The sequence below is a fragment of the Pelodiscus sinensis genome, chromosome 3, assembly GCF_052426305.1.
Source record: "Pelodiscus sinensis isolate ZL-2025 chromosome 3, ASM5242630v1, whole genome shotgun sequence".
NCBI classification, from domain to species: domain Eukaryota; kingdom Metazoa; phylum Chordata; order Testudines; family Trionychidae; genus Pelodiscus; species Pelodiscus sinensis.
Genome location: NC_143054.1, coordinates 4850420 through 4869522, shown reverse-complemented (window position 1 = coordinate 4869522; position 19103 = coordinate 4850420). Strand labels below are relative to the sequence as shown.

Here is a 19103-nt window from a genome sequence, read left to right as displayed (position 1 = left end):
GTTGACTCACATGCAGCTTCTCACCCACTGCAATCCCCAGGTCCTTTTCTGCAGAACTGCTACTTAGCCAGTTGGTCCCCAGCCTGTACCAATGCTTGGGATTCTTCTGTCCCAAGGGCAGGGCTCTGCACTTGTCCTTCTTGAACCTCGTCAGATTTCTTTTGGCCCAATCCTCTAATCTGTCCAGGTCACTCTGGATCCAATCCCTGCCCTCCAGTGTATCTACCTCTCCCTAGCTCAGTGTCATCCGCAAACTTGCTGAGGGTGCAATCCATCCCCTCATCCAGGTCATTAATAAAGATGTTGATCAAAACCGGCCCTAGAACCAGTCCTTGGGGCACTCCGCTTGAAACTGACCCCCAACCACGGGTTTTCTGAAGGTCTGTCAGATGTCCTAGGCCAGTGTGGGACGTGGGAGGTTTTAAGCACACACAGCCAGCCTGATCAAGACCTAGATTTTAGGCAGCCTTTAGGGGATTCTCTTAAAATACGTGGCACTATCCAAGGACAGGCGTCCATCAAATGGAATCACATCTGTGCCATGCAGCGATCTGGGTGGGCCAGCTCTACATGGGGACTTCACAGCGCGGTCACTTCCTGGCTCGGAGGAAATGAAAACAACGCAGGACAAGCTCACTTCTTGCACTGAACTGGCGGGGCTCGTGTGACGTGGGTGCCCACGGGTGGGGTGACAATCTCCCATTTGCTCCCTATGAAGAGATCAGGCAGAATCACAGTCCCTGAATAAAGGGACCGCCCCCCTCCTTGTCCCTGGAGCACTACACACTCCAAGCGCCAGTGTGAACCAGCGCCAGTGCTGGGACCCAGGCCCCCGGCGCGGTTAGCTACTCCCCTTGCAGAGATGGTTGATCTAGAAAGCTGGGAGGTCTCTTCCCCCAGCGCTTGTGCCATCGGGCCCTGTAGTAGTCAGGATTTACTGGCGTGGCGTCCAAACCGGTCACCTCCTCCGTCAGTGATGATACGCAGTCGCTGTGTGCTTGTGTGCTCAGTCGTAACCGTGTCGCTACCGGCTGTCTGCCGGCGTGGGCGGGCGGGCAGGGAAAACACCCGCCAGCGTTGCGGACACTTGTGATTTCTCTTCCCAATTAAGATGCTCTCAGCAGGAGCTGGGCCAGTGTGGTTATGATGCCGATGCACCAGCCCTCACATGAATTTAAGCCCCGCCTATGGGGAAAACCCCTTTCTCATTGGCTGCCCACCCCGGAGCCCCACCTTCCAGAGCAGAGCAACCAATCAGAGCTGCTGGAGGAAGCAATCTTTCTTTCCACTCTTCTCAGTCACATGAGGTTGATCTCAACGGATGGGGAGGAGGTAGAGCTGAAGATTAGCATTGTCAGGAGTCGGGTATTGACCCAGACAGTCCGGTATTTTTGAGTCCTGTCCGGTAAAAAATTCAGAAAATACTGGACACCTAAAATGTCCCGTATTTTCTGATTTTTTTTCCCTGCCAGGAGGCAAAATACCAAACACCTGGCAACCTACACACACTCAGCAACTGGGCCCAGCCCCCGACCCCTAGCCCCCATCAGCTAAGCCCTCCCCTCACTTACCTGGTTCCGCAGGGGAGCCATCTTCTGGCTCGGAGAAGGAAAAGAAGATGGCTGCCGGCAGCCTGTTAAAGCCAGAAAAGTCTCAAAGGTATTCTTAAAGGGGCCATGCTGTTTTTTTTTTTCTCCTCGACAACTTTGGTCTCCCCCTTTTTTCTCTCTCCCTTCTCTTCTCAACAGAATTTTTTCTCAGGTGGTTTTTTTGGGGAGGTGTTCAGTATTTTTGGTTAAACCATCTGGCAAACCTACGGAAGATCAGGAGGGCAAAGCTGATGGGGGCTAGAGGGACGGGTTTGATTTTGATGTCTGGAGCCAGAATTAACTGCTGGGCGGGGGAATGGCACTTGCATGGGGGAGCAGAATTCCCAAACCCAATAAATCTGTGTGAACAGGCAGCAGTGTTCCCACACACTAAAGATGGGCATCGGAGTTCAAAAAGACCACAGCCCCTTTCTAAACGCATCTGGTCATTGCGAGGGACCAGCCTCATGATCTCTGCGGATCTGACTCATGGTTTTGGCTCTCCGGAAGTCGGCAAAACTCTCCCTGGGGGCAGACAGACCCTTCGTTCTTTTACGCGTCATTCCTTGTCCGGGCGCCTGCCAGGTTTTATCTGAGCTGGGAACAAACTTGCCACATCCCCCTCTGAGCCGGATCCGAAGGAGGGAGAACTCCACCCTCTCTAAGCAAACTGGGCCTATTTCACGTGAGACACATAATGGCTCTGTGGAAGAATGGGAAGGGCGGAAGACTTGAACGCTGAATAAACAGAAAGTGCCTTTTATTCAGAGAGGATCCTGGGGGTCGGAATGACCTGAGAAGCCAAGCAACCTCTATTTGGGGAGGGATAATTTATTGCTCCTCCCCTCGTGCTGCATTCTCTGGGGACTTTATAAATACGGGGACTTCTCACACATGCCGTTCGGCTAACGGCACGCTTACTCCACCTCCGTGCCTCGGCCTGCCAGCCCCACCTTCGGCCATGGAGATCCTGCACTCTCTGTTCGCTGGGCTCTTCTTGGTCTCCCTGGTGACCGCAGGTAAGACTGAGGCAAGGAGGGGCCGGCAGACCGCAACGCTAATGAGCATTAGGCAATGACAGTGATGAGGGACACGGTTCCTGTCCCTGGGATCGGAAGGAAGCAGGAAATTCAGCCCACCAGGTGCCAGAGATCGGGATGTGAAGGGCGTATGTGGTTTTGAGGGCTGCAGTCGGTGTGTTCAGGGTCTGTTACCGGTGTCTGGGGACCAGAGGCTCCCATGGCGAGTCAGCCGGGCTTCATGCGAAATGCAGGGAGCATGGTGAAGTGGGAAAGGGACAGGCTGCTGTACCTGGCGCAGGTGTAAAGCTAGAAAACATTTCTCAACCCAGGCCATGTCCGTGTGCAGCAGCAGCCAAAAAAGCAAACAGAATGCTGGGAGTCATTAAAAAAGGAATAGAGAATGAGACAGAGACTATCTTATTGCTTCTGCATAAATCCACGGTATGCCCAGGTGACGGCGCGTCGGGGATCCCCCGATCCTGCACCCCCATCGCGGCAAGAGGAGACTCCGCCAGCCAATAGAATAGAGAGGGTTTATTGCTTCTCCAGGATACAGCACAGCACAGACGTAAGGACTACGTCTAGACTGGCACGATTTTCCGGAAATGCTTTTAACGGAAAAGTTTTCCGTTAAAAGCATTTTTGGAACAGAGCGTCTAGATTGGCACGGACGCTTTTCCGCAAAAGCACTTTTTGCAGAAAAGCGTCAGTGCCAATCTAGACGCGCTTTTCCGCAAAAAAGCCCTGATCGCCATTTTCGCCATCGGGGCTTTTTTGAGGAAAACAAATCTGAGCTGTCTACACTGGCCCTTTTGCGGAAAAGCTTTGCGCAAAAGGGACATTTGCCTGAACGGGAGCAGCATCGTATTTCTGCAAAAAGCACTGATTTCTTCCAGTAGGAAGCCAGTGCTTTTGCGGAAATTCAAGCGGCCAGTGTAGACAGCTGGCAAGTTTTTCCGGAAAAGCAGCTGATTTTCTGGAAAAATTGGCCAGTCTAGACACAGTCAAGGAGTCAGGGGCTGGCAGCTCTAGACCCCTTTGGGTGGGGGTCCATAGGCCCCTCCACTGCCAGCACTCTGCATAGTCTGTTCTCTTCATGGCTTTCCAGCCAGTTTCCAAGCCCTGCACCCCATCCAGGTGTCCATCTCCCCCTCCCTTCCTTTGTCTCTCCCACCAGAAGAGCCTTGTTATCTGCTCAGGCTGGGATTAGGTGTCTGGGCTAATCCACATGTGGCTGAGTCAGTGTGAATCACACATCACAGCGTGGGGCAACCCCAGGTTACAGAGCAGACAGTCCCCCCCCCCCCAACTACGTCACAGCCCACAGCTTGAATACTGCTGGTTGCCTCATCTCAAAAGAGATTTCTTGACATTGGAAAAAGTTCAGAAAAGGGCAACAAAAATGAGGAGGGGTTTGGAACAGGTCCCATATGCAGAGACATTAAAAAGACTGGGGCTTTTCAGCTTGGAAAAGAAGAGACTAAGGAAGGATAGGGTAGAAGTCTCTACAATCATGACAGGTCTGGAGAAAGTGAATAAGGAAAAGCTATTGATTTGTTCCCATCACATAAGGACGAGGGGGTCACCAAATGAAATGAACAGGCAGCAGCTTTAAAACAAACAAAAGGACGTTTTTCTTCACGCAGCGCACAGTCAACCTGTGGAACTCCTTGCCAGAGGAGGTTGTAAAGACCAGGGCTTTAGCAGGGTTCAAAAAAAGAGCTAGATAAATTCATGGAGGACAAGTCCATCATGGCTAGTAGCCAGGATGGGTGGGAATGGTGTCCCATAGCCTCTGTTTGTCAGAGGCTGGGAATGGGTGACAGGGGATGGATCATATGATGGTTCCCTGTTCTGTTCACTCCCTCTGGGGCTCCTGGCATTGGCTGCTGTCAGAAGACAGGATACTGGGCTGGACGGGCCTTTGGTCTGACCCAGGCTGGCTGTTCTGATGTTCACCCCCCTGTGACACTTGGGCCATACATATGTACAGACCCACTGACAGGCGGAAAGGGGATACAGGGGGCAATTTCCCCGGGGTCTGGGGATACAAAAGGGCCTGGTGCTCCCGGCTGTCACTGCCACTACTGTGGGAGCAGCGGTGGCTGGAGCCTGGGCCCATTAAATTGCGGCCAGAGCGCTAGGCAGCTGTGAGGGCTAACAGTGAGGGTGGGGGCACAGAGCGGCATGGTCCTGAGAGCTGGCTGCCCTAGCTCCACCCCTTCTGCCCGAGGCCCCGCCCCTTCCAGGAGCACAGAGTCATACCCCTCCCACCTTGCCCAGGGGCCCATCACAAGTGTTGGCCCCCTGGGTATGTATCAAATGGATCTGAACCAAATCCCAGCGCTCCTGGATTTTGGTATTTAAATCTGTCATTGTTGCTCACTTTGTCTGCCTTAGCCAAACCCCATCACCACAGGAGCTCACAAACGTTAATTCACTGAGCCTTTGCCCCCCCGCCCCCCCAGGAGGTAGCGACGGGTGACTGTCCCCACTGTATACTAGGCTGCTCAAGCACAGCGAGGGTAAGTGACTTGCCCAAGGTCGCACAGGAGACCTGTGGCAGAGCAGGGACTTGACCTTGGATCTTGTAAGGGCCACGTTCTCCCGGAAAGCGCTGTCCCAGCCTTTGGGCATAAGCTATTCTTTCCTTTCTGTAGGACACCGGAGGATGCCAGACACCCTGTCTTGCATCAGGCGTGACGGCTACTGTAAGGCAAAATGCACGGCGATCGCTGACCGCGTTGAAGAGGAGCTCGGGACCTGCAGGAATGGAAGGCAGAGGTGCTGCCGCCCGAAGCGCCTGGTAAGGCTGCTGTGGCTGTTTTTCTCGGCTCTGGGCCTCGGCCGATTCCACCAGGCAGAATCGGGGCTGCCCGTCTGGGCGGGACACGTTCCTGGAAGTTTCTCCGCAGGGTACAATCTTTCATTCAAGGTTCGTCTTTCGCTCCTGGAGACTGCGGGCCAAGCCTGAAGAGCTGGCGGCTGCGGGACAGCCTCTCAGCTGGTCCAAAGCGGCACCAGTGGACCCGGGCCAGTATCCGTCCGTCGAGGCTCTGACTCTGTCGCCTGTAGGAGCACAGGAATGATCAGCGACCCAAAGGGACTTCCCTGTGCCCAGGCAGGAATGTGGGTATCAGCAAGGTCACAGAATCCTAGGAAGAGACCTCAGGAGGCATCGAGTCCAGCCCCCTGCCCAAAGCAGGACCAACCCAACTCAATCATCCCAGCCAGGGCTTTGTCCAGCCGGGACTCAAACACCAGCCCCGGGCTTCCCCACCCTCCTAGGGAAATAGTTTTTCCTAATCTCCAACCTGGACCTCTCCCACCACAACTTGAGACCATTGCTCCTTGTTCTGCCATCTGTCACTACTGAGACCAGCCTCTCTCCAGCCTCTTTGGACCCCCCGGCAGGGAGTTGCAGGCTGCTCTCAAATCCCCCCTCGCTCTTCTCTTCTGCAGACTAAACAAACCCAAACCCCTCAGCCTCTCCTCATAGGTCATGTGCTCCAGCCCCGAATCATTTTGGTTGTCCCCCGCTGGACCCTCCCCAATGTGTCCACATCCTTCCTGTAACCGGGGCCCTAGAATTGGACGCAATACGCCAGATGTGGCCTCACCAGTGCCACTGTCCAGAACTGGATGCAACACACCCGATGTGGCCCCACCAGGTCTATCTCCCGACACCTCTTGCATGATCAGCTCCAGTTCAAATCCTCACCACAGAATCACAGCGCCCATGGGTGGGAACCAGATTGATGCTACAAGGTAGTGGCACTTTGAGTCATTTCCAGTTCCCTCTTCCTTCCCATTCAGAGGCCACTTCCTCAGCTGGTGTAAATCAGCCCAGCTCCATTGACGTCCATGGAACAACACTCCTTGTTGGGTACACGAGGCCCCCTTCCAACGCAACGGGTTTTAGTCCAGCCTCATGCAAGGTGACGTATCTAACCGCAAACAAACCAGGCCCGACAGGGGACGGGGTGCTGGAAAGCAGTGATCCTAAAGGCTTTGGAGCAGAGCAGACAAACAGTTCAATGTCAGCTCCCCATGGCAAAGGGGTGATGCTGTCCTCGAACGTACCAAGCGGGAAGCAGCGGGTGAGGGCAGGGAGGTTGTGTTACTTCTGTATCGATGAAACTGACACTGGAATACGGTGTCCCCTAGAGCTGGGCTCCACAATTAAATGTGCGCAGGGGCTGAATGAGCCCTCCTCTGACATCTAGTGGCGAACAGGTGGAAAGACAGCAGGAGCAGACGGTATTTGCATAGACACACCCACACTGCCCAGATTTTCAGCAGCTGGTTTGCCAAAGTGACCGATGTTGGTTGGCTTGAGGTTATAATTCACTTTAGTATGTAGGTAACAAAACTGTCATTATCCTCCTTCTTTGAGTAAAGGACAGCAGAACCAGGATGCTATGTTAGGGTGTCACCCTAACCTGAATCTCACTTGCTAAGCCAGGACTACAGCTGCTAAATCTTTCTGCCCATTACAGGGGATGGAGGTAAGTGTTCTTATGCGGGGGTATGACTGGTGCTGAAAAAGTCCTAGATACCATTTGACTTCTTTTGTCTTAAAGTTTCAAGAGAGAGATGATTAGGGCCCACTGAGAGTCCTTCTTTCTGTTCAGTGCTTATTACATGTGAAATCACAGGCCCAGCGATTCAAGAAAGATGTGGAGATAGTGGAGAAGTTCCAAAGAAGAGCAACAAAAATGATGAAAGGTCTAGAGAACATGAGAAACGAGGGACGACTGAAAGAACTGGGCTTGTTTAGTCTGTTAAAGGGAAGACTGAGATGGGACATGAGAGCAGTTTTCAGGTATCTACAAGGGTGTTACAAGGAGGAGGAAGAAAAATTGTTCTCCTTGGCCTCTGAGGATAGGACAAGAAACAATGGGCTTAAAGACAGGTTAGGTTGGACATTAGGAAACACTTCCTACCTGTCAGGGTGGTGAAACACTGGAATAAGTTGCCTGGGGGGGTTGTGGAATCTCCATCCCTGGAGATATTTCAGAGCAGGTTGGACAGACACCTGTCAGGGATGATCTAGAAGGTGCTTGGCCCTGTTGTGAGGGCAGGGACTGGACTTGATGACCTCTCGAGGTCCCTCCCCGCTCGAGGGTTTTGTGATTCTAGAGACTAAGCCTTAGATCGGCTCTGGGGACGGCACCGGAGTGAATACCACACCGAGGCTGCAGTAGCAGTGAAATGCTCCGTGAAATCACTCGGAACCGGGCTAAGTGGCGGAACCTCAGAACCCGGCTTTGAGGGGTTAGTGGGGGGCGGAGGGAGCAAGCAGCAACAAGGACATCACAGCAGCAGAGCGGAGGGGGAGGGGATTTTGTTCTTCTAAACCCCCCCCCCCGAGGTGGGAAACTGAGGCAAAGGACACTGCCCAGTGTACTATGGGGTGGGTGTTTACTTAGGGTTTGACATGCTTTTGCCTCATCCGTGCCGCAGTGCCCTGGGGTGACAGAGTACTGGGTGGGGGGGGGGGGTCCAACTTGGTTCTGTCTGGTATTGTTAAGAGGGACCCCTCGATATTCAACCCTGCCGGTGTGGCTCTCAGCACCGCTTGGCAGTGGGGTTACCGCCAGGGCTGGGGAAGCTTTTTTTGGGTGGGGGGCCGCTGACCCACAGAAAAATCAGTCGGGGGCCACACACGTGAGACGCAACAAAACCCCCAAACCCCTCTGTGATGTGGCCCCTGACTGAGGGGCAGAACGACCCTCCCCACATTCCCCTCGTGCAGCGGAGCCTGGGCGGGGGGGGGGGAGGCTAGTCGATTTTGTGGGCCCTCCCACATTTCTGAGGCCAAAAATGAGGGGTTCAGTGTGTGGGAGGGGGCTGCAGTGAAGTGGGCTTGGGGGGGATTGCTGGGTCTGGGAGGGTGCAGGAGCCGGCAGGGGGGTGGGAGGGCTGGGCGGGAGGTAAGGTGCAGGAGAGGAAAGGGGGGTGCAGCAGTGGGCTGAGGCGCTGGCTCCCCAGTGCTGGGGGCGGAGAGTACCTTGAGCCTCGGGGGCCGGAACCAGCCCCTAGGGCTTCGATCCCCCGTCTCTCGATACACAAACCTTGAAGGGTAGAAAAGAGGCCCGGAAAGAATTTGAGGGCATTAGAAAATGCTTTGCTGTGAGAGACGTCAAGGGCTCGACCGGTTTAGAAAGAAGCCTGAGACGGGACTGGATGACTGAGCTGAAGCTCCTTCGGGGGCAGAAGGTACCAGGTACTAACGGGCTCTTTCATCTAGTGAAGGACATCAGAGCAAGAACCAATACCGGGGGTGTGGTGGATTCTCCAGGGCTAACGCTCTAGCTACACAAGTTACTGGGCTCAATACGGGGGACCTTCACGAACATTCGATCTGGCATCTTGCATCTCCCGGCCTAGGGAACACCGCCCAGCACCGCGTGCGCCAAACCTGGAACGTCTGACCGAGCTGCCGCGTGAGTTCTGGAGAGGCACTTGGGCGCGACGTAGGAACAGAGTTTTTCAATTAAGCGTCTCCCCCGCCCCAAGCCCTTCGTACACCTTTTTCCTCCTTGAATGGGGCGGTCTTCAAGGCAGAGACCCCATCCTTGTTGGTGCAGGGCCTACAGGACAAAAGGTACCCGATCTTGACAGAGCCCTCCGGACTCAATTATACCCTGAGGATGAAACAGGAACATCCACCTATTTTGCAATGATCCAACCACAGCAAAGGATCTGAAGAGAACTGAAGGGGATGGACAGATTTCCATTTGGATTCGCTCTGCCCAGCAGGGTGCTGCTGGATCTCCCTGGAAAGAAGGATAACCCGAGTTTTGCATTCAGGATCAGCTCCCCCTTTCCTCCTGCTTACAACTGCTTTGCTAGTTATCCGATTCTTTCTGAGCTAGGTAGGAAGGAGGGAAAAATCCCCACCCAGGCCTGCATGCTGGAGATGGTACTACAAATTCCACATGAAAGGGTGACTGATACGGGGGTGGGGGAGACACAGTGACTAAGCACACAGGGGCGGTGTATTGTCGTGAGCAGACGCACCACGCCCGAGTGACAGCAAAAGCCTTGTGAGCAGCAAGCTGTGTGCACAGATCCGTTAACTTATGTTCCTCCCCGAATCCTTCTCTCGCTCAGGAAACTCCTGTCACCTTCATCGCGTGCATGACCTCCCTCTGATTCTGTTCCTTAGCTCTCCAGCTACCCTGGCATCCTCGCTAACCTTCAGCCATGAGGATCCTCCACACTTTGCCCTTGTTTTAGACTCCGTGTTGGCTCCAGGTAAGAAGGGATTGTAAATAGAGGAGTTAAGAAGAGAATTAGCAGTCTAATAAGAGACTGAATTTGTATCCCCAGACAGGAGTTAGGGAGCTTTTCAGCACTGATCACTAAGCCCTGGTCTACACTAGGGAGTGATTTCAAAATAACCCCCCTAATTTTGAAATAATAAGTGGAGCGTCCTCACAACCAAGCCCCTTAGTTTAAAATAACGGGCTGGTTAGTGTGAAATCGGTATGCCTGCTTTCCTCGGGGAATAACGCTGATTTCCAAGTAGCAGGAGTGCGGACGCTCCGCTGCTGGTATTTCGAAATAACGACTCCCCAGAGTCATTCGAAGTGATTACTCCCCAGGGTTTCCTGGGACTCTAAGTCGAGGTAGCGCATCCACACTAACGGAGCCTGCCTGGGACTCATTTCAAGGCTTCCCCGTGGTGACGACACGCTAGTTCAATGTTATTTCGGGAGTTGTTATTTTCAATGTAGTTATTTCAAAATAATTTCCTAGCATAGCCCTGCCTGTAATGTCATTCGGGTTATGGGACTCTGGCATACGGCACATTCTACAATCTCAGACCGGTGGAGGTAGCTGTGAACATCATCATGACCAGGGCTTGACAAACGGCGGCGAAACCTACTCACCAGCCCAGCACTGCGCATGCGCAAGACCCGCATTGCACATGCGCGCGCACGCCGCCGGTGAACGAGGAGGCCGGCTGAAATCTACTCACGACAGGTGAGTAGATTCAGTGATTTGTCGAGCCCTGAGCATGACCACTGATGGGTAACAGAGCCAGATCAAGAGTTTGGAGTAGTTTGGAGTATACTGCGGGAATTTGCATATCTTCTTCTGATCTCACTTTCGAAAGTGGATCTTTCAAAAGTGAAAGTAGTCTGGACGTGGGTCTTGACTTAAAACCTGCTCTTCCTTAAAAAATGAGGTTTATGTGGTTTTTTCAAAAAAGGGGATTTTCCCCCCAAAAAAACACATCGGCTGTGTCTACATTGGCACCCCTTTCGGAAAAGGGATGTTAATGTAGCACTTTGGAATAGGCAAATCCGCAGGGGATTTAAATATCCCCCGCGGTATTTGCATTAACATGGCTGCCGCTTTTTTTCGGCTTGGGGAAAAGCCGGAGAAAAGCGCCAATCTAGACGTGATTCTCCGGAAAATAAGCCCTTTTCTGGAGGATCTCTTATTACTTTCAAGTAGGAATAAGAAGTCCTCTGGAAAAGGCTTTATTCAAAGCTGATTTCAAAGTTCTGGTTTTCTAGTTATACTTATGGCTGCAGGAAGCAACTCTGGGGCCTGTTGTAGAGGTCCAGGGGCAAATTTCCACCCAGCTTTCACCAAGCCTCCGTTTGGGCAGCGGTTCTTGGACAGCTAGGCCTGGGCACCTGTAGCTCTGAAACTCAAGCGTCCAAATGACCTCCCTGTACTTACAATTGTGGACATGCAGCTACATCCACAGTGACTTGCCCTTATGATAAGCATGTAAAGTGAGTTGTCATGGGATAAGAGGGAAGATCCTTTCATGGACTGAGAACTGGTTAAAAGATAGGAAACAAAGAGTTGAACTAAATGGTCAGTTTTCAGAATGGAGAGGGGTAACTATGGTGTCCCTCAAGGGTACGTACTGGGACCAATCCTATTTAACCCATTTCTAAAAGATCTGCAGAAAGAGGCAAAGCGCGAAGTGGGAAAATTTGCAGATGATACTAAACTGCTCAAGATAGTTAAGACCAAAGCAGATCCTTCAAAAGGATCTCACAAAACTAGGTGATTGTGCAACAAAATGGCAAATGAAATTTAATGTTGATAAATGTAAAGTAATGCACTCTGGAAAAAATAACCCCGACCACACACACAGAATGGGGGGGACTAATTTAGCTATAACTACTCAAGAGAGATATTTTTGGAATCACTGTGGATAGTTTGCTGAAAACATTCATTCAGGCTATGTCTACACTGCAGAGTTTTTCCAGGATACCAGCGGTATCCCAGAAGAACACTTCTGCGTCCAGGGAATGTGTCTGCTCTTCCAAAAAAATTTTCGGAAGATCAGACGCACATTTTTCGGCATCCCTGTAAACCTTGTTTTTTGAGGAAGAAGGGATGTTCCAAAACAGGGTTTTTTTCCGACATATGGCCCAGTGTAAACCGGCCAATGTTGGAAAAGCCTCTTCTGAAAAAAGAAGTGGAAAAAGTTACGCAAATTGCCGTTCACAATTTGCGTAGTTTTTTCTGGAAGAACTTTGTAGTGTAGACGTAGTCCCCATGTGCAGCCGCAGTCAAATAAGCAAACAGTATGTTAGGAGTCATTAAAAAGGGGATAGAGAATAAGATAGAGAATATCTTATTGCCTCTGTAGAAAACCATGGTACGCCCACGTCTTGAATACTGTGTGCTGCTGTGGTCGTCTCATCTCAAAAGAGATCTCTTGGCATTGGAAAAGGTTCAGAAAAGGGCAACAAAAATGAGGAGGGGTTTGGAACGGATCCCATATGAAGAGAGAATTAAAAGATGGGGACTTTTTAGCTTAGAGAAGAAGAAACTAAGGGGGGATAGGATAGAGGTCTATAATATCATGACTGCTGTGGAGAAAGCGAATAAGGAAAAGCTATTTATTTGTTCCCACAATATAAGCACAAGGGGGTCACCCAATGAAATTAACAGGTAGCAGATGTAAAACAAACAAAAAGAAGTTTTTCTTCATGAAGTGCACAGTAAACCTGTGGAACTCCTTGCCAGAGGAGGTTGCGAAGACCAGGACTTTAATAGGGTTCACAAAAGAACTCAATAAATTCATGCAGGTTAGGTCCTTCCCTTATTTGCCAGAATGGGTAGGAATAATGTCCCTAGTCTCTATTTGTCAGGGGCTGAAAATGGATGACAAGGAGGGATCACGTGCTCATCATCTAATAAACCATCTTGTTAGTCTTTAAAGTGCTACATAGTCCTGTATTTTGATGATTCCCTGTTCCCTCCCTCTGGGACACCTGGTATTGGCCACTGTGGGCAGACAGGACACTGGGCTAGATGGACCTTTGGTCTGACCCAGCATGGCCGTTCTTAAGTTCTCATGCTCTTAACACGAGACCAAAGTCTGAAAACCTGATTGCTTGTGTACCAACAATGAATGAACAACGTCTCGTGTAGGCTGTTACCAAAATTCCTGTTTTCCTGTGGGTTTTGTGCCCTGACAAATAACTCCAAACTGTTTCCCTTGTGCAGGAGATGTGCACCCTTGAATACAGATGTCACTGCAGCCACCCTGTAAATTGGCCAATGTAAGAGGTGAATTCATTGTTGAAACTTCTGAGAGGAAGGGATGCTGTTTGAAGACACTATCTGACCCTAATCAGAGCTGAGGATAGCTCCAATCAAGGAAACAGCTGTTTCTCTCTCTTATCAGTCCCCTTTTAAAAGAAAGACCCTCTTGGGTCACTACACAGCTTAGGTGTTTTGTTTTTGTTCTTCTCCTCAAACCTCATAGAATCTTGTCAGTCATGTCTTCAAGGTGTATCTACAGTCACCTAGTGCAACCCTACGTAATACTGATGCTTAATTTCTTCATGTTAATAAACAATAGTTATTCTTAAAATTTAAAAGTTTATATAAGCTTAGAGGACACATTTTTTTTATTTGTTTATACATTACATAAATAAATACACATTTACAGATCCTAGTGTGCAAATCTATTATATTATACCAGCGAGATAAATCATGCATGCAAATTGCGCATCAAAGTTGTAAAATGGGTTACAAAAGCATAAAAATAAGATATTCAAATATTCATTGAACAGATGATGGGTACGCCGAATATGCTCCTTGCTTTGGATACCTGACTACAGAAGAGCTGATGGATGAGCAATATCAGCTACATGCCTCTGTGCATTGACTATAATCAATATGTCTGTCTTCGTTTATTTTGCTCACAAATAAATAATGGTAGGGACTCCCAGACTGTGATTCTAGCACTCAGAGAGGTTGGCTCTGGCAGGAATAGGCTCTTGAGATGCTGCCAGCCTCTCTCACCAGAGCTAGGGTGGAAGCAACCGATATGGAAAGGCTGAGGACCAAAAGGAACCAGCATAGTTCTGTTTGTTTAATGGGAAGTTCTGCCTCTCTTCTCCATAAAACGTGGGGCCTTTATCCAGTGTGTTCTTCCAGACAGGAGTGCTAGAGCAGATTTAAGTTTGTGTCAGGACAGCTTTTAACCCTCTACAGAGACAACAATCCCTCCTTCCCATTTTACAGATGGGAAGACTGAGACACAAGGCAGTGAAGGCCATTGGTCCTAGTCAGAGTTAGGACCAGAGTTAGTGCCAGCGCCGCTCCAAGAGTCTCTCTTCCTCCGATCCCATCCCTCAGCTCCAGTCCTTCAGCCCCTCCCCACAAGCTTCTCTCCTTCAGCCATTCCCTACACCAGGGGTGGGCAAAAGGGCCTCCGCGGGCCGGATTCCACACTGCAGCCCCTCCCCACACTCTACTAGCCCCGCCCCCAAGCTCCTCCCCTGCAGCCCCTCCCCACACTCCACTAGCCCCTCCCCCAAGCTCCTCCCCTGCAGCCCCGCCCCACACTCCACTAGCCCCGCCCCCAAGCTCCTCCCCTGCAGCCCCTCCCCACACTCCACTAGCCCCGCCCCCAAGCTCCTCCCCTGCAGCCCCTCCCCACACTCCACTAGCCCCTCCCCCAAGCCCCTCCCCTTCAGCCCCGCCCCACACTCCACTAGCCCCGCCCCCAAGCTCCTCCCCTGCAGCCCCTCCCCACACTCCACTAGCCCCTCCCTCAAGCACCTCCCCTTCAGCCCCTCCCCACACTCCACTAGCCCCTCCCCCAAGCTCCTCCCCTGCAGCCCCGCCCCACACTCCACTAGCCCCGCCCCCAAGCTCCTCCCCTGCAGCCCCGCCCCACACTCCACTAGCCCCGCCCCCAAGCTCTTCCCCTGCAGCCCCGCCCCACACTCCACTAGCCCCGCCCCCAAGCTCCTCCCCTGCAGCCCCGCCCCACACTCCACTAGCCCCGCCCCCAAGCTCCTCCCCTGCAGCCCCTCCCCACACTCTACTAGCCCCTCCCCCAAGCTCCTCCCCTGCAGCCCCGCCCCACACTCCACTAGCCCCGCCCCCAAGCTCCTCCCCTGCAGCCCCTCCCCACACTCCACTAGCCCCGCCCCCAAGCTCCTTCCCTACAGCCCCTCCCCACACTCCACTAACCCCTCCCTCAAGCACCTCCCCTTCAGCCCCTCCCCACACTCCACTAGCCCCTCCCCCAAGCTCCTCCCCTGCAGCCCCGCCCCACACTCCACTAGCCCCTCCCCCAAGCTCCTCCCCTTCTCCCCTCCCCACACTCCACTAGCCCCTCCCCCAAGCTCCTCCCCTGCAGCCCCGCCCCACACTCCACTAGCCCCGCCCCCAAGCTCCTCCCCTGCAGCCCCGCCCCACACTCCACTAGCCCCGCCCCCAAGCTCCTCCCCTGCAGCCCCGCCCCACACTCCACTAGCCCCTCCCCAAGCTCCTCCCCTGCAGCCCCGCCCCACACTCCACTAGCCCCGCCCCCAAGCTCCTCCCCTGCAGCCCCGCCCCACACTCCACTAGCCCCGCCCCCAAGCTCCTCCCCTGCAGCCCCGCCCCACACTCCACTAGCCCCGCCCCCAAGCTCCTCCCCTGCAGCCCCGCCCCACACTCCACTAGCCCCGCCCCCAAGCTCCTCCCCTGCAGCCCCTCCCCACACTCCACTAGCCCCTCCCCCAAGCTCCTCCCCTGCAGCCCCGCCCCACACTCCACTAGCCCCGCCCCCAAGCTCCTCCCCTGCAGCCCCGCCCCACACTCCACTAGCCCCTCCCCAAGCTCCTCCCCTGCAGCCCCGCCCCACACTCCACTAGCCCCGCCCCCAAGCTCCTCCCCTGCAGCCCCGCCCCACACTCCACTAGCCCCGCCCCCAAGCTCCTCCCCTGCAGCCCCGCCCCACACTCCACTAGCCCCGCCCTGCCTCCGTTGTCCTGCCCCCGCCCCACACTCCACTAGCCCCGCCCCCAAGCTCCTCCCCTGCAGCCCCGCCCCACACTCCACTAGCCCCGCCCTGCCTCCGTTGTCCTGCCCCCGCCCGCACGGGCGCCCGGTCCCGCCCTCGTTACCCTCCCGCATCCCGCGGCCCCGAAGCGCGGCGGGCCCGGTTTGGCGGCGGAACGAAGGCGCCGGGGCGGCCGGGGCCCGCCGCCCTCTGTCCTGCAGGGACGACTTCCGGTCGGGGCGGACGCTCCGCCGGCAGCGTGCGCGCGTGTCTTCCGCCCGCACGCTGCGGGACGGTGGCCGCGGATTGGTCCGTGGAGTCACGTGTGTGGGGGGGGGGTTTCCAGCAACCCCGCCCTCTTCGTGCCCCACCATCCGGGGCCCAGGCCGGGACGGGGCTTCTGGCCGCTGGGGCTGCTGCTGCGGGGCCGCGGCTCGGCCGGAACCCAGGGGGAGAGCCACTTCCGCCCGTGCCCCCCCCCCCGTTGCTGTGACAACGCCCCCCCGGCCTAGGGTTGTGACCCCCCCCGCTGAGGCCTGGGGTTACCCCCCCGTGGGAGCAGGGGCCGTGCCCCACCCTGAGCTGGCCCCTCGCACATTGTGACACCCCCCCTCCCCCGGTCCTGTTGCCCCTCCCCCCACGGAGAGGGGGGCTTGTGACACCCCCCCAGGAGAGAAGCACGTGGCTCCCTCACCCCCAAGGCGGGCGCTGGGCCCCCCCCACCCCTGTCAGTGATGCCCCACCCCACCCCTGTGCCTCCCTGCTAGTTCCTAGCCCCCTGCGCTCGGGGAAGGGCCCTGGGGATAGTCTGGATCCCCCCCCCTTCGGCCCCAAGAGAGTGGAGAGTTCGGGCTCGCCCCCTGCCAGCTGGTTACCTGCCAAGGTCGCGCCCAGGCCTGTGCCAGCCCCGGGGAGACATGGAGTTTGCAGAGCTCATCAAGACACCCCGCGCGGATAACGTGGTCCTGCACCGCCCCTTCTATCCGGCGGTGGAGGGGACCCTGTGCTTGACTGGCCACCATCTCATCCTCTCCTCCCGGCGCCAGGACAATGCTGAGGAGCTGTGGCTGCTGCACTCCAACATTGACTCCATAGAAAAAAGGTATTTTCACGTCTTTGCACCCATCTAGTTCCGTCTCTTCCTAAGGGGGGTGGGGAGCACGGCAAAGAATTGGGCATCAGGAGCCCAAGGGTTTAGTACTAAGCAGAAGCGTGAGCGTCTGGGTAACTGGATTCTAGTCCTGTTTTGGACATTGGTTGAGTTACTTCACTTCTGCTTTGGTTTCCTTCTTCTGTAAAATGGGGGTGATCATTGCCTGCTTTCCTGGGTTGACCGGAGATAGCAAAGTGTGTAGGTGAAAGCGTTCCCTGTAAGCTGAGCGCTTGGTTGGCTGCCCAGGAGAGATGCAGGTGCTGCCCAGCTGACTGGCAGAGAAGCCGCAGCTGACCACAACCAGCAGTGTGTATTTATATTGGTGGTGCACATCTGCACGTGCTTTGGTGCACGTAACAAAATTTATTCTGCGTACGGATGGAAAAAACTTGGAACATTGGCTACAGTATAATAATAATACTTAACTTTTGTACATTGCTTTCCATTTGTAAATCTCAACGTGCTTTACAAAGTATATCATGGAGGATAAGTCCATGGATGGCTATTAGTCAGAATGGGTAGGGATAATGTCCCTAGCCTGTTTGTCTTGCGAGGGGTCTTGTGATGATTCCCTGTTCTGTTCACTTCCTCTGGGGCATCTGGCATTGGCCACTGTTGGCAGACAGGCTACTAGGCTAGGTGGACCTTTGGTCTGACCCAGTATGACCGCTCTTATCATTATCTCTGAGGTATACATAGGTGAAATGATGTATTCAAAGTGTCACAACAAGGCCAATGGTAGAGCCAGGAATAGAAACCATATTTTTGGAGACTCTGTCCAATACTCTCTACGTGAAGTCACACTGCCATATAGGAACTAATACAATACTATCTCTACCTCTTCCTCATCAGCCTGACAAATTTGAGGACTATTGGCTACTCTTCTGCAGTATAGACTCCATCACGGTGCCATTCTATCCTATCCCATCTGATCCATTTAGAGGTTTCCTCTTAAAAATCCTTGTTGCCTGCTTTAGAGGGAAAAAACGCCAGGGATTACAACATGGGGCCCTTATATAGGGCCCAGTAAATAGCTCTGCTTTAGTTCACATATAGCGATGTCCCTAAGACAAACCAATATGGGATTAGCGCAGGATTACAGAATTTTACCCTTTCGCTTTGCTGATGTGAATATCTCTTTGATGGGCAAGTAGAATATTGTTTTTTTTTTTGTAGTGTCCTTCTGATAAAGATAGGTGAGCAGATTTTTGTGCTTAGGCTGAAAATTTTTCATAATCATTTTGAGGCATGAGCTCCAAAACTGCTGCTCTTTTTAGTAGCTTTTTGCCATTCTTCAGTGACTCTTTTTACACGTACGGCCTATTGATCTCATTGTGGAGAAGAGCCGTCTTTATTGACTCTGCGATGTCAGGATACTCCAGGAAATGCAGAGAGGAAAAATAGCCCCACTTGTTGTAAACTGTTACTACAGGAAGTTATGAAATAGGAGGGCATGCAGGCACATGGGATCATCGTTGAGGCTGAACACTATTCCTTCATTTGTCCCAAATTCTTCCAGTTCTTCCGTGCTGGAGAAACAGTCACACAGCTACTGAGTGAAGAAATTAATGGTTTATTAGCTGAAATAAAGGCTTAGCAGACCAAATTACAGACCCACCAGATTTTATCTTATCTTTTATATAGGTGCTCGTACCTGCATTGACGGCTGTACTGTATTCAGTAGGGATGTTAAAAATCATGTAATAGGCTAACTGTGTAACCACTGAAAATCTCAGCAGTTATACGGTTACCCACACTGCAGGCTCTGCAGTATAAAACTTTGATTTATACTGCAGAGCCCGCAGCGAAGCTGCCCTGGGAGCAGGCTTCCTTGCAGCAGGGATGCTTCCTCCCCTGGAGCAGAGCGAGCAGCCCTTATGAGTTAAACTGTTAGTCATTTACACTCTTAAATCCCTAGCATTCAGACAGTTACAGCTATACTGCCTGTGCTGCTTCCGAGGGCCTGCATGTCAGTCTGGGCCTGCATTTGATCAGGGCTAGCATTGTGCCATCAACAGATTGCACCCGCCATTAGCTGTGAGGCTAAAACATAAAGGGATGCCAAG

General features: G+C 53.2%; 2 protein-coding genes across 6 annotated transcripts in view; both read left to right on the top strand.

Moving 5' to 3' along the window:
• The first annotated feature begins 2220 nt into the window (after positions 1-2220).
• On the top strand, positions 2221-13554 carry LOC149524599 (gallinacin-13-like). 5 transcript variants are annotated; one of them, XR_016349070.1, is made up of 5 exons: positions 2226-2608; positions 5272-5417; positions 9786-9874; positions 10379-10606; positions 13106-13554. XR_016349070.1 is itself a non-coding variant. In XM_089776986.1 (4 exons), the coding sequence occupies exons 1-3, from the start codon at positions 2551-2553 to the stop codon at positions 9825-9827; spliced, it is 246 nt and encodes an 81-aa protein (XP_089633112.1). In that variant the 5' UTR covers positions 2232-2550; the 3' UTR covers positions 9828-9874; positions 13106-13554. The 5 variants fall into 5 exon arrangements, 2 of the variants coding, with proteins under 2 accessions (XP_089633113.1, XP_089633112.1); XM_089776986.1 differs by lacking the exon at positions 10379-10606 and having other exon boundaries at positions 2232-2608; XM_089776987.1 differs by lacking the exons at positions 9786-9874; positions 10379-10606; positions 13106-13554 and adding an exon at positions 5547-7299 and having other exon boundaries at positions 2221-2608.
• Positions 13555-16349: 2795 nt separating this feature from the next.
• Positions 16350-19103, top strand: part of MTMR9 (myotubularin related protein 9) — a 35386-nt gene continuing 32632 nt past the window's right edge. The window contains exon 1 of the mRNA XM_006115820.4: positions 16350-16986. Coding sequence (XP_006115882.1) covers positions 16802-16986 — 185 coding nt within the window. The 5' untranslated portion in view covers positions 16350-16801. The remainder of the gene's footprint in view (positions 16987-19103) is intronic.